This window comes from Monodon monoceros, unplaced genomic scaffold (assembly GCF_005190385.1).
Source record: "Monodon monoceros isolate NGI ecotype Baffin Bay Population unplaced genomic scaffold, NGI_Narwhal_1 Super_Scaffold_6, whole genome shotgun sequence".
Classification (NCBI taxonomy): domain Eukaryota; kingdom Metazoa; phylum Chordata; class Mammalia; order Artiodactyla; family Monodontidae; genus Monodon; species Monodon monoceros.
In genome coordinates this window covers 8832385-8846740 of record NW_021703783.1, presented here as the reverse complement: position 1 = coordinate 8846740, position 14356 = coordinate 8832385, and the positions used below count along the sequence as shown (strand labels likewise).

General features: G+C 35.7%; 1 protein-coding gene across 2 annotated transcripts in view; it reads left to right on the top strand.

Annotated features, from left to right (window-relative positions):
- LRP6 (LDL receptor related protein 6) overlaps window positions 1-14356 on the top strand; it is a 174365-nt gene that overhangs the window by 107415 nt on the left and 52594 nt on the right. For both annotated transcript variants that reach the window (XM_029204998.1, XM_029204999.1), the window contains one exon: window positions 953-1124. In XM_029204998.1, coding sequence (XP_029060831.1) covers window positions 953-1124 — 172 coding nt within the window. The remainder of the gene's footprint in view (window positions 1-952; window positions 1125-14356) is intronic.

Sequence of the window (14356 nt, the reverse complement as noted above, 5' to 3'; positions counted from 1 at the left end):
AGCTCTTTAACGACTGTCCATTTTTAGAATATAGTGATTGGAATAAAATCTCAAGTTAAAGAATTGCTAGTTTTTTTCCTTGAATGTTTTGAATACTTTTTCCTTCTAAATTAAGTCCATGCTTGCTGACTTTGGGTGTTGGCTGTAGATTTTGCCGAGGTTGCATCATGACCATGAAAATTGTGGAAAGAAGTTGTTTTCACAGCTCTTTCTCTTCCCCCCTAGAAAATTTAATTTCATCTCATTTTCAGTACTTCCAGAACGACTTGGTAAAGAATATATCTTACTTTTTGTATGTCCACAAGCATATAAATGATTTGATTTCCAAAATTTGGTCAGGCCATGTAGCTTTATGCCTAGTCTTTTTTTTTTGGCTATAACAACCTGACAATGGTCCAGGGAAACACAGCTTTCTACATACTCACCAGTGTTGTTTGTTACTATGAGATTCATCCTGAGGGTGAACATAATGACAAATTATTACACCTCAGTGCATACCAATGCCTTCAAGCCCCTTAAATTCTCAGGAGCCTCAAGAATCACTTAGTGCTACAGGAGGAGTTAGTTATTTGGGGAAATCAGTTTGCCATCTGAATATTACTACTGGTTTAACCTTTTTGTGTCAGAGATGACAAGCCAGCAAGAAAGAGAGGACTGTTCCTGGGAAGGAGTACAAAATATTTTGAAAAACACAACTGAAAATAGAATATCATTATTGGGAGGCATTATCAGTTCTAGAAAACACTGTTTCATTCTGAAAATTTTCTACAGGCTTACACACTGCTGTTATAAATGTCTTAAACTTACTCTTCGTATGTTTGTCTTATGTTTTTTTTCCTCCTGTGGTGTTAACGGATAATCAGTGTAAAGGAGGGGCGGATCTCACCTTTGGGATATCTGAAAGTTACAGTTCATTATCTGTTTTTAGCTCATATTCTGTGTACTTCTATAGGTACATGTATTGGACTGACTGGGGAGAAATCCCGAAAATTGAGCGAGCAGCTCTGGATGGTTCTGATCGAGTAGTGTTGGTTAACACTTCTCTTGGTTGGCCAAATGGTTTAGCCTTGGATTATGATGAAGGCAAAATATACTGGGGAGATGCCAAAACAGACAAAATTGAGGTTTGTTTCTTGCTTTTTCATTTTGAAACCAGTTTTATAATCGTTTTTGAATTAATGGTCATTTGATGCAGATATTCTTGCATCTTCACTGGGGTGCCGGAGGTATTTTATTCAACCTTTAGGATTCTAGGGATTGTGTATTTTCTTCCATCTAACCATAAAATTTCTGAGTTACACTGGCATGAGAAATGGGTATTCATGTATCTCTAGTCTTAAAAGCTTATGTGAATGATTTTTCTCATTATGGGTAAAACCACTGCCTGAATTTCCTAGGGGCAGTTTGCACAAACCAAATATTACATAAGCTCTAGACTGAAAGAGCTGATAGTCGTTGTCAGGACAAGAAAGCCCATACATGCATATATACTTTCTGTTGGTGGTGGTGTTGGGGCAGGTGGTGGCATATATTAACTATTAAGATGGTTACATGCGAATGGTTTTTAAATTGATTTATGAGCTGTGTGGGAGAAAAATTAATTAGCCAAAGCTTGGGGGAAATATTTTCCAAATGATAGAACTAAGGGCAATCAGAATAGAATTACGGTGGAAACAACCACCATATGTGAGTATGTGACTGTTTTATCACATTGTTTTGTGAAGAGCATATATCCTTGATAATTGATTGTGAAGTCTAACTTTACAACTTTGAATTGCTAGAGGTCTTGTGAATCACATACTTAAAACGGAGTTTTGATCACAGTATTTCTTTGGAAAACACATGACTTCTCATATAAGGAATAGCTTTGAATGGCTCTTCAAAGGCACAGCACACATCTCGCAATAGATAGATAATTTGGGCTCTGGAGCAGTTACTTTAGAAAGGTGGTTCTTAGGAATGTCAGGGACTCTGAGGGAATAATGAGTTAAAGGGCCTTCCTTTAAGAATGGAATCTTGGAATAGAAAAAACCCATTAGTATTCCACCAGGCTTAAATACTGAAAACCATCTTCAACTCTTGCAGCTGGTTTCCATTAATAGAAAATTATGCATAGACTTGACTATATAAATTTTCTCCCTGTTGTTAGTGTTTCACTGCCCCCACCCCCTTTAAATCCAAGTTAGGTTTGAATCTAGCAGCTGGAGTGCAGTGCTAATGAGACAAAGGTTATGAGTTCACTTTTCAGACAGGCTATTAGCTTCACTTGGGTAGGCTTGAGTACAAATCTCACAACATTCCCATCCAGTTCACAAATGTGTATTGTTGATCAGCTGTGGACTATACATGAGTATATAGGTATACTACTCTTAGAAAAATAGTTTAAGTCCATGTGTCCCAGAGGAATGTCTGCACATAAGGAAAGAGCACATAATTTACATCATGGAAGAACACGTGATTTATTATTTTATAGGGATTTTAAAAATTCTGTATTTGATCTTTCTTAGCTTACTATGACTGACTGATTAGATGGTAAATAAAACATTTGTTTCTTTCTAGGAATTTTTCAAGTCTTATTTTCCCTACTGCAGATCACTTTTAGCACTTTAGATATAGAAATTCATTCAAAATCACAAATAGTTCAGGAGGGATTCAGGTAAAGAAATGGGAATTTATGGAGGTTCTGAATGACAGTGTTTAAGAATAAAAATGAATACACATTATATAACAATATCTAATATTCATTTTACAGGATTTATTTTCTTAGTTTGCAGGAAGTGCAATAGGTCTTAAAATTAGTATTAGTTCTGGCTTTTTGAGCTGTGCATATGTATGTAAGTGGTGTCATTTGCTTTCTCACTTCTTATTTCCTTCCTCCTTGACTTGTACCAGCATCCTTAAACTTACCTTTCAGATCTATTTCTCTTCTTCCAGGTTTACTGGAACACAGCTGCTATTTGTTGTTTGTCCCCCTTTTGACAGATTATTTGAGGTTAGTGATATATCTCCTCCCACCAAATTATACACACAATGACCTCCCCTCATTCTTTCCCCAGAGATTCTGATGAAGTTTCCCTAATTGAACATTCAGTGCTTTTGTAATTTTAATTACAATTACAATGTAAAAAAAAAATTCTTTTTACAGACACATCTGGGAAATAGAGCAGATATTGTTATCTGTTACCCTCAAATTTACAACGATATGTAAAATTGCTGGTATATGGCAAACTAAGGAAAGAGCACAGCTCTTCATATTGCATAACTGAGGGAGAAAAACTGTTAGTTTCCCTCTCTGAGACTAGTAGTGGTTATAGGAGCAACTGTAACCACCAGCTTTTTCATTTTTCTTTACTCAGTAGTAGGTCGACTAAAACTTTTGGGAAGACACAGAATTTTAAAAATGCTTCTTTTTCTAGGATTACTTGCTAGCCTCTTGTTACGTATCAGCTGATCCTAGGTGCTGATCTGACCCTAGTCTAGGTCACATGCTCCTTGCTACTCTCCTTCTCTTAAGAAAGCTTCCCTGCTTTTGTCATGCCCAAGAATGAAAGGTACTTTTTCCTGGGACTATAAGAAAATATTAAATTATGGTTGTAGTGGCCTTATTCTCTTCTGGAAGACTGAGAGTTTACTTGGGATATATGTTTCCAGTATATTTGGGAAGAAAAGATAGGTATTTGATAAATTATGTAGCAGTGTAAGGCATAGTAAACTCTTGTGTTTTGAGTGGATCTTATGGGAAGAGCTTAAAATGTTCATTCGCTTATGCTCTCTGCTCCCTCAGTGGAGATTCCTTAGATCAGGTTCTCACTCACTTTTTTTGGTAAGTGGTGATGTAACCAGATGCTGGATATTGGGGAGCTGGGTCTGAGGATTGGGGAAACCAGAGAAAATTAATGGGGAGCTCTGGGTTTCAGACTCGACTTCTGTTGTACAGAGTTGCAAGAAAGAATAAATAGGTTTACCTGAGGTCTATAGCCAATTCCGCAGAGAGGGATGGTACATAGGGAATTGCTGCTGATGTCACATTTTTTTAAAAAAAGACAGTCATCGTATTGGCTGGTGCTTTAATGTAAGAATGTGTTTGTGAGGATATGTCTGATTTCCCTACTTTGCAACTGACAGTGACCACTGAACTGTAGGTGTTATTTAAAAGGTACTTCCTGGTACTTGTTTACGTTTCTTCATTATGCTGAAATCATTTCCTCACCTTTTACATACAAGTTTCTAGTTTACTTGTCTGCACTGGGGTCCCCTCTACTCCCCACCCAAGTGTTACTGTAGTGTTCTGGGGCTTCCTGATAATAAATACTAAAGCATTAGCAGAAAGGATCATTTTCTTTTTTCTGGTTGGGGAACATCAAACAAGCCTTTATTTCAACTTTATAAGACCCTGCAGTAGGCAGAAGCACATTGTGTCTTAACACTATTCTCATTTTTCTCGGTCCGTTTTAACTGCCAGAAACATTGGTTGTACTGAGGGCCTGCAGTACTGCTTACCAATAGTGAAGACATATCATAGATAATTTATAAGTTTAAAACATTTTCAGTTAATGCGTTTTCAGTCACTGGTTTTATTGAAAATAATAATATTGTCATAGCTGAAATTTTCTCACAGTTTACTTTCTCATTATATACTTTTTATTCATTTTTCCCCCTTTTCATTTCTGAGCTTATGCTGACAAATGCAGCAACACCTAGTGGTTGTAGGTGAAGAGAGAGATTTTTCTTGTTTACTTCAAGGACATGTAGAATTATTTCACATCTCTTTTATTGTAAATTTCCCTAGTTTAGAGAACAGTGTCCATAGGTAGTTTTGTCCAAATCTAATTATACCTGGCACAATTTTGTTGGGAAACAGAAACAGATTATTATGCAGGGCTGTATTTTCCTCTCGTGACAACTTCCTCTGTTTAATCAGTACTCTTATAAAGAAATTTGTTTCCCAAGTATTCAGATTTTTTTTAAAGTAATTTCTGTGGCGTCTTTAGCCCGTGTATTGTGAAACTCTGTTAAAACACACAAGGACCCATTTATGATGGTTTTTCTTATTGTTTTTTCTAAGATTAATTCCTCCTTAAGAAATTATAATAATACAATCATCTGTTGTTGAGATAAAGCTCTCCTGAGTGTATGACAAGTACCAACAAGTTCTTTCTTTTGAATCTTTGCCAGTTTATAAGTGTTCCTTAAAATTGGTTTTACTTTTAGAGAAATGTTCAGGATAACTTAAATACCTGAATCTTTGCCCATTCCTACTACTTTACCACACTATATGTATGTATATATATGAATATATATTTTGCCCCCCCATCTTCTTGACATATAATAATGGAAGAATGATTTTGATAAATTCCATTATTAGATTCCTCAGCTCAACAGAATACCTGGATTTGGAGACTGTATTCACTGAGTTGTAAGCATGGGCTATCATCTTGTTTCTGATTGGGGTGTATCTTATGATTATATCTATCTTTGAACTCCTATTTGAAGGTTACCTGTTGATGTACAATTCTAACAACATTATTTAACTTGTTATCATCTATAGCAGCCAGAGTAGTGTCTTGTCCAGTTGTCTGCTCTGTCATCTCATTATCTCCTCTACTTTGTCTGGCTCTAAAAAACTTACTGCACACATTTATAGTGAGAGAAACTTGCTTGATGATAGGTGTAATCATACTTTCCTGCACTGGCACAGCAAACCCTGGAGGCTCATCAAACAAGATGCAGTTGCCTCACGTTGGAGTTAGTATAATTTTATCTATGTAAATTAGGATAATCTGTTCATTTGGTACTTAGAAAGCACTTAGTGACCAAGTTTGAACTTGCACTTGGATTATTTTTTAAATGTTCTGCTGTTATACTTTTTCGCCTCATGTTTTAGTATAAAACCATTTAATATGTGGGGAGCTGTTTTTAGTTACAGTCATTATTTTAGAAGTACCTTTTTTATTCCTTTGGTTTTTGTACCCCTGAAGTAAGAGTCCTGATTTCAGTGTCCTACTTTCTTGAGAAGAGAGGTCATCCTCTTTACAGTTTATAACAGTGTTTTTTTTTGTTGTTGTTGTTTTTGTTCTTTTTTGCCGTACGCGGGCCTCTCACTGTTGTGGCCTCTCCTGTTGCGGAGCACAGGCTCCGGACACGCAGGCTCAGCGGCCATGGCTCACGGGCCTAGCCGCTCCGCGGCATGTGGGATCTTCCCATACTGGGGCACGAACCCGTGTCCCCTGCATCGGCAGGTGGACTCTCAACCACTGCGCCAGCAGGGAAGCCCTAGTGTTTAGTTTTTATGGAGGTAATCTCTAGATGTTTTGTTGAAACATTTTATAATATTGGACCCTGATCTAGTTCTTGTTTGATTTTGCCATTTAACTCGGTGACTTTAGATAATTCACATAATCTCCGGTCTTTGTATTTTGGCCAATGAGGTCATTTGAACCAGGTGATCTTTAGGTTCTTTCCAGTTATAACATTTTTTGATGTTTTTTATATTAACTGCATGTCATAGGTTAAGAACAAATAAAACACTTTGCTTGGGAGAGTTGCTAAAAGGGAATCTGTGTTGAAGATGACATGACTTTTTTTTTTTTCTTTAAATTTTTCCTTATTTACTGTGCCTTTAATTCCTATCACCTAAAGAAAACTTGCCTGTTGGGGGTTCAATATCTTTAGTAACTCAGTTTTAGTGACTTCTGGTAAGCTATTCATTTAGATTTTGTGTTGACCTGTATGCAGGCTACTCCATTATTAATATGCATGGTGGTTTAAATAAATGTTTAAAGCTGTTGTTTGAAGCTTGCCAAACATGTAAATGTTAATGGAGTTCATGTAAAACATTATTTTTCAGGAGGTTATTTCCCTGTAGTTGGGAAACTATTATACTTTTAAAGGGGTCATAGAGATTTTATTTTTACTGTTTTTAGAAGGTTTGGGAAGGGTAAAAAGTAATATAATGGCAAGGACCACAGTTTTCGGACTTCTTGGGAGGGAATTTGCAAAACATAGAGCAATGTTAACAATAACAGGTATTTTAACTTCTGGTTTCAACTTAATTTATCACCAGCTATTTAAGGATTCTGTGTAATAGTCATTGCTGAAGTTATCCATAACGAGCAAAGGATTCTCCTTCAATTTTTTTTCCACTTTAAGTGTAGCTTACAATTTTAAAATGTTGAGAATGTTATAATGCAGGCCCTGTAATTTTTTTGTTGAACTCTTAATAGATTTCCTAAACTCTTAATTCATTGTACTATGATTTGTTTTTTTGGTAGATTTGATCTGAAATAATAATCTGAGGGAAGGAGTTAGAATCCCTTTTATAGTGCTGATTTTCAATAGATTAGTATTTTGTTATTTTATTTATAATTTTGAGCTTCTGAGATCTGCCAGGCTTGTACAACTTGTAAGTAGGACTGAAATTAGAGGCTTTATGCTATTAATAAATAGACCCTGTTCAGTTTTTTGTTTTTGATTGATTTTTTTACAGTTCCATAAGTTTTAATAAGTGCATAGAGTCATGTAGCCACCACCACAATTAAGATACAGAACATTTCCATCAATCACAAAAACTGCCTTGTGCTGCCCCTTTATTTTCAACTCCCCACACCCACTCTCCGGCAACCTCTGCACCTAGATTTGCATAAATGGAATCATACAGTGTGTTGCCTTATAAGTATGGCTTCTTTCACTTAGCTTTAGACATTTAAAACGTTAAATGTTCATTTATTTTTGATTTTAGATTGATTTATGACTTGGTCTTTATGTCTGGTTGAGATTTATAACACTACTATTGTGTTTTAGTTACAGTGTTATTCTTAAAATATGGGGAAAAAAATCCCAAACCCTTCTCTGCCACAATAGATTTCATTAGTCTATAGATAGTAAGCAAACAGAGTTTCATGGGTTTTCAAAGTGTTGTTGTCTTTGGGAAAAAAGCCATGTTCAGATGGTTTAGACATTATCAGATGATTTCTAGATAGTGTCATATACTTACACAAACATTTGTTCTTCCTATCCCAGGTTTCTCTTCCCAGAATTCAGCAGTGTTTGTTGCTTTTTGATTAGTTAGCTTCTTTAATTTGTCAAAGGTCATAGAACTTGCTATTTATGAAGAAAACAATGGAATTCAAGTTTCCTGATTCCTAATAACAGTACTTTTTGTGTTGAGTTCTGCTGCCTCTTTTTTAGACTGTTCATTTTGAAATAATTTCAGACTTCAACAAAAAATTTGCAAGAGTAATAAAACTTTCACCCAGGTTCATTTTACATACTCATAGAATAGTGATCAACACCAGGAAGTGAACACTGATACCATTTCCATTATTCCTGTTATATTAATTGGAATTCTCCCATAAGGAAGAGGTGTCCCCTTTCCTATTTATTCAGTTATTCATATATATATGTATGCACATATATATGTATATATATGAGCCCATGGATGTTCAGTTTATTCTACAGGGTATATTTCATTATCATCGTTGTAAAAATTGTTCCAGAATTGGCATTAGGATCACCTTCAAGGTGATTCTGTGTCCTTTTGACATGCCTCCATCTTTCTTTTTTTTAAATTGTGGTGAAAAATACATAACATAAAACCTACCATCTTAACCATTTTTAAGTGTACAGTGGTGCTAATTATATGCACATTGTTCTGCAAGATCTGTAGAACTTTTTCATCTTGCAAAGTTGAATCTGCATTCCTTTTGAACAACTGCTTCCCCACCAGCCCCTGGCAACTGCCATTTCACTTTCTGTTTCTAAGAGTTTGATTACTGTAGATACCTCTTATAAGTGGAACCATGCAGTATTATCTTCTTGTGACTGGCTCTATTTCATTTAGCATATGTCCTCAGGGTTCATCCGAGTTGCGGTCTGTGACAGGATTCCCGTCTTTTTTAAGGCTGAATAATACTCCATTGTATGTATATACCGTATTTTCTCTATCCATTCATCTGTTGATGGACATTTAAGTTGGTTCTACCTCTTGGCTGTTGTGAATACTGCTGCAGTGAACATGAGTGTGCAGATATCTCTTTGGGATCCTGTTTTCAGTTCTTTTGGGTATGTACCAGAAGTAGGATTGCTGAATCAAATGGTAATTTAATTTTAATTTTGTAAGGAGCCCCTGTCATTTTTAAAATACTTTTTGGAACAACAGCATATTCCAGCTTTCTCTTATTTCCCATGCCAAGGAGCCATGGTTCTTTTTAATGAAGAATAGTATTTAAAAACCAGTATCTGGGCATAAGGCGTGCTCATGGGTACTTGAGTAATTTGTCTTAATACTAAGATATTAGAGTTGATTTTTTTTCCTACTAAGACTCCAAATATATGTTAGTTGTGCTTGAAAAGAATGAGAGGAAAGGGAGCATTTTTCCCTTGTTAATATGCTAATGTGCTTCCCTTAGGGTTTATTAAAGGCTCCAGGACAGTAGGGTTCTCACAAGTATCTCATGAAGCATTTGAGTATTGACTAAGGTGGTGTTGGTTTTCATCATAGTGATACCTTCAGCTGAAAATCTGTTCTGAATTTCATAGTTTTCCTGAGTAATTCATGTTTTAGAATGCTTTGGTCACAATAGCAATTCGTAGCTCTATCTGTAAAAGAGCATAGTAACTGCAAATGTTTAATATTCTAAGCACGACTCCTTGAAAAAATATTATGAAACTACCTAGTGCAAGTTTGATACTTTTTCTTTCCATATTAAAAATCACTTGTATTTACTCAGACATAATATGTCTTGAAGTAGGTTAAAGGCTTTAAATGTAGCACTGAATTTGCCGTTACTGCTCTCTTAAACAGGTGCATGGCGTCCCTTTGCTTCCCCTACTGGATGCAAAGCATTTCTCTTTCCTTCTCACCCCAGTGAGATTCTGCATGACTGAAATGTTATTTCCATCGATATAGTTTTCAAAAATGCCATTTCTATGAAATTATACTTTATAACCTATGAAGTATATGAATCAGCCCCCAACGATACCTATTTGTCTCTCATATATATATATATATATATATAAACTTTTAATTTACTACTTGTTTTGGATATTGGCTGGAACAGTATAAGAGGAATGGTTCATTTGCATTTCTTTTTTGGAACTTGATAGCATTCCCAGTTCATTTTATGATGGGTGCCTGGTTGTCCTGTTGTCATCTATTTCTTGAACATGTCCAGTCAAGTGAATTTGCATAGCAGCAACTTTGGTAGTAGACTGGCTGCGTTCCAAGATTTCATGGGTAATCCTGTCTTGGTATTTAATGGGCTGATGAAACTGCTCAAAAAAACCGGATGTGATGTCTGCAGAAGGTTTGCCATTACCTCCTCTCTGTGAAGATAATGTTCTGGTTAACCCACATCTGTTTCCTGTTGTAGCCCGTATGCTCAGTGTGGTTTGCAATATTTGGAAATGCCTCAGAATGTTAAATCCATACCACAATGTGGTTGAAGCAGCTGAAACCACTGGAGACTCTGGTTCAGATTTGGAGGTAGATTTTAGAAGTGACAGAAGCCTAATTTCAGTTTAATTAAACCACTCTGAGGTAATATGGTGAAACACACCCTCAAGAAGATTTAATTAGTGTTGGCTCAGCTTTTAAAGCATAAGGGTTATCTTTTGGATTGGCCTAAAATGGTGCGTTTGTTCTGGGTTCAGAATGTACAAGCAAGCTTTTACCAGGATTTGGGTTGTTACTTTAAACATAAAGGGGCTTAAAACTGTATTTACAAACCTAGTAACCTGTCCAAAACTGTTACTCCTTGGGTATGAGAAATGTAACAGTAATTTTCTTTGAGACAAAGCAACATGTTCTTGTTTCTCTATGTTGCTTCTGCCCAGTAGTAGAGAGAGATTGTGTGGCTGATAAAAGAGAAGCATTTAGGGCAGAAGCCAGTTGTCTAAGAAGTGTCAGCTCTGCAAAAGTAATGGAAGGAAACACATTTCAGAAAGTAATCAGACTCTGTGTAAAGGGAAATATGTAGTTCTTTAGAAGTAAAGTCTCAACAATCAGATTTTGTGTAAGTTTTTGATCCCTTCATTTCTTCAGAGGATTCTTATAAATTGCCTCCTACATCATATGAACAACAAAAATGATAACAGCATTTATTACTAACAACTATTATTATTTTTCAGGTGCCCTTGGACTTTTCCCTTATCTTTCCTCTCTTCATCTTTTTTTTTTTTTTAATTATGGAAAATTTCAGACATGTAGTAAAGCAGAGTAAAGATACTCAGGAACTACCTGGCTTCAACCATTATCTGTCAACCTAGAATGCTCTTAAGGGGAGAGCCAAGGAGATGGCAGATAGGGATTCTCTTATTAATATAAATGTGATTTTAATACTTTTATTTTGATATAACCTAAAAGAAATGAAAGAATCAGGCCTTTGTCCTTACTCTTGCAAATCTCAGCTAGTACTTTGAAATGTAAACTTACAAATGCGATAAAAGATGAAAAAAAGTAGAGTTTTATTCTCTTCATGAGAAATCATTTTTTGAAGTAATTTTAACCCATATTAGAATTAAGTATAGCATAGCTGGGGAGGGAGGAAAGACGAAATGGAAGACATTTGTTTGTGGCTTTACGGAGCCTGATGAGTCTAGGGCAACCCTGAAGGTGGCAGGTTTGAGGGGGGACAGGGGTCTAATCTAAAACAGGAGTAAATTAATTTTGTTGTGGGCTGTATAGTCACCACCATGAAATTCTAATCCTGCACAGTCCACTAGGGTAGCCAGTAACCACATATGGCTATGGAGCACCTATAATGTGGCTACTCTGAACGGAGATGCTTGAAGTGTAAAATGCATACTAAGAAGACCTAGTAAGAAAAAACAAAGTCTCGCTAATAAATTTTTAAAGAGTGGTTACATGTTGAAATAAAATATTTTGGATATATATGAATAGATTAAATATATTATTAAAATTACCTTTACCTGTTTTTTTAAAAAACTTTAAGAAAATCTGGCTCCTAGAAAATTTTAAATTACACACATGACTCACATTTGTAACTTGTATTTCTTTTGGACAGCACTGTTCTAGACCCAACCCTGTTGTAAAAAGCTACTACAACAGTCAAGAATGGGAAGATAGGGAATTAAGGGAAGCAGTGTGGTTACAAACTTACATTTAAAGTATCTTAGTATATCTTAATTACATTGTTTAATTTGAAATAGATGTGATATATCTAGCTTTAGTGTGCACTTTATTTACTCTACTACCCACCCACCCCCAAAAAAAACCACAAAAAAACACTTTTAGTTTTTGCCTTTAAAGTGAGAGAACAAGGAATAGCTAGCTGGAAGGGACTAATACTCTAGTGTGCAAAGCTACAAAATCCTTAGCTGTGGCTTTTAGGGAACTATATTTGAGTTCTTGGACTCTGTGCTATTCTAAAGATCTTCTTAAGACCTTCATTATCATTTGTTGTTGATTTGCCAGATGTTGCTAAAAATTACCTTATCTTTTTAACATGTCCTTTGCTTGTTTTTCTTCTTCCTGAGACCCTTGCTTGCACTTAGATCAGCATTAACACTGATCCAAGCCCCAGTTTTGTCAGGGGACCAGAGTGAAGATCACCAAAGCATTCCTAACCTACAATCCTTTATGTGCAATTCTGAAATCCAAAAAGCTCTTGAAACCGAAAGTTATTTTTATTAATTCAGTTGGTAGAGAGTCTGGCTTGAGGGACTTCCCTGGCGGTCCAGGCAGTGGGTGCGGGTTCCATCCCTGGTGGGGGAGCCCAAGAAAACCAAAACACAAAATGGAAGCAGTATTGTAACAAATTCAATAAAGACTTTAAAAATGGTCCACATCAAAAACACTTCAAAAAAAAAAAGGAGTCTGACTTGAAGCAGTGTAAGACTAATTGTAGTCCCTATTTATCCCCCTTTGTGGGAATATGTATATGTCTTGCTGGAAAAATATTATCATGCTTGGCAATGACGTGCTGCCCTGGACCCAGGTAGAGGTGATACGCCATGTGCATTGTGTTAGCCTTTCGGTATTTCAGAGAAGTCCAAATTCTAAAATAGAGCTAGCCCCAAAGACTTTCAGAAAGGGGATTTTTGGACCTCTATTATCATCCCATAGAAATTGAAAATATTTTATTAACCGTAATTCTATATTTAAGATATTTATCTTAAGCACAATCTGGATGCAGTAATAGAGGTAAATGAGGTCTACCTGAAATACAGCTTTGTTATGTCACTCTCCTTAAAGTGCTTTCAGAAGTTTCTTGTTTTCTATAGTTTTTCTTACCTGGAATTTCATACCTCCTATAGGGTGTTGTCTCTCTGAGTCCCTTTTGTATTCTTTCTACCTCAAAGCAACTCTTTCAAAGTCAGTCAAACAAGACATTCATGACTGTGTCTTAACATGTGTTACTTCTTTTATTCTGAAAAATCATTTTCTCTTTTTCTTTGTCCAAATTCTTCTAATTCTTGAAGGTGGATTTGAACTCCTGCTCCTTCCTAAAGTTTTTCCTGATTAGCTGTACGCCAGAGAAGGGTGTATGTTTATGGTTTTAATGTAAATATAGTTTACTTCCTCAACCAGATTGTAATCCCTTAGCTAGAAGAGGCCCTGTTGTAAACTTCTTAGCATTCATCATGCTTTTCATGTGATTTACATTTAGTAGATATGTTTATTAATGTTGTTTGATTTGGGGTGGGGAGTGGAGTTGAGGGTCTGGTAGAGCAGCAGAAAGTATATTCCAATCAAATTGTCAAACTGCTCCATTTTGTTTACTGTTTTAGTTACTGTGCATCTAAGTAGCATAAGCAAACAATAAAAATGGGGGTTGGAAATGGGAATAAGGCTGCAGCCCTGCAGTTTTCCACTAGTTGCCAGGATACAGAAAAGTCTGTGCTGTTTTTATTCAGCTTAAAACTGTGTGGTTGTTTGGTCTTTTACTTCCACATATCCTTTTATATTTATGTATTAATTTTTATTTTGAAGCACTATATTTTGCTAAATTAATTAAATATAGCCATTTAAGTATAGCTGTTTACTTTTAGGGACTAAAGCATTTTACTAAAACAATAAAGGGCAAGAACCAGCATTTAACTGAGCATCTGTTAATCTGATACTGTGCTATATAAGTAAACATTCTTTTCTTTAATTCTTAAATAATTCAGTAATGTAAGTGCTCTCTCCCTATTTTACATGTGAGAAATTTCCTTAAGGGTATCTAGTGAGTGATAGAGCTTATATTTAAAATCCAAATCTGTCTAATTCTGCCAGAGTATTGTTTGCTAATCATAAGAGATTTTTAGAGAGCAGAAGAATGAAGAATAAATGCTAAATAAGAAAATGCTGAGTTTTGTAAACCAGAAGAATCTTTCGGAATTATCTTTTTGTTAT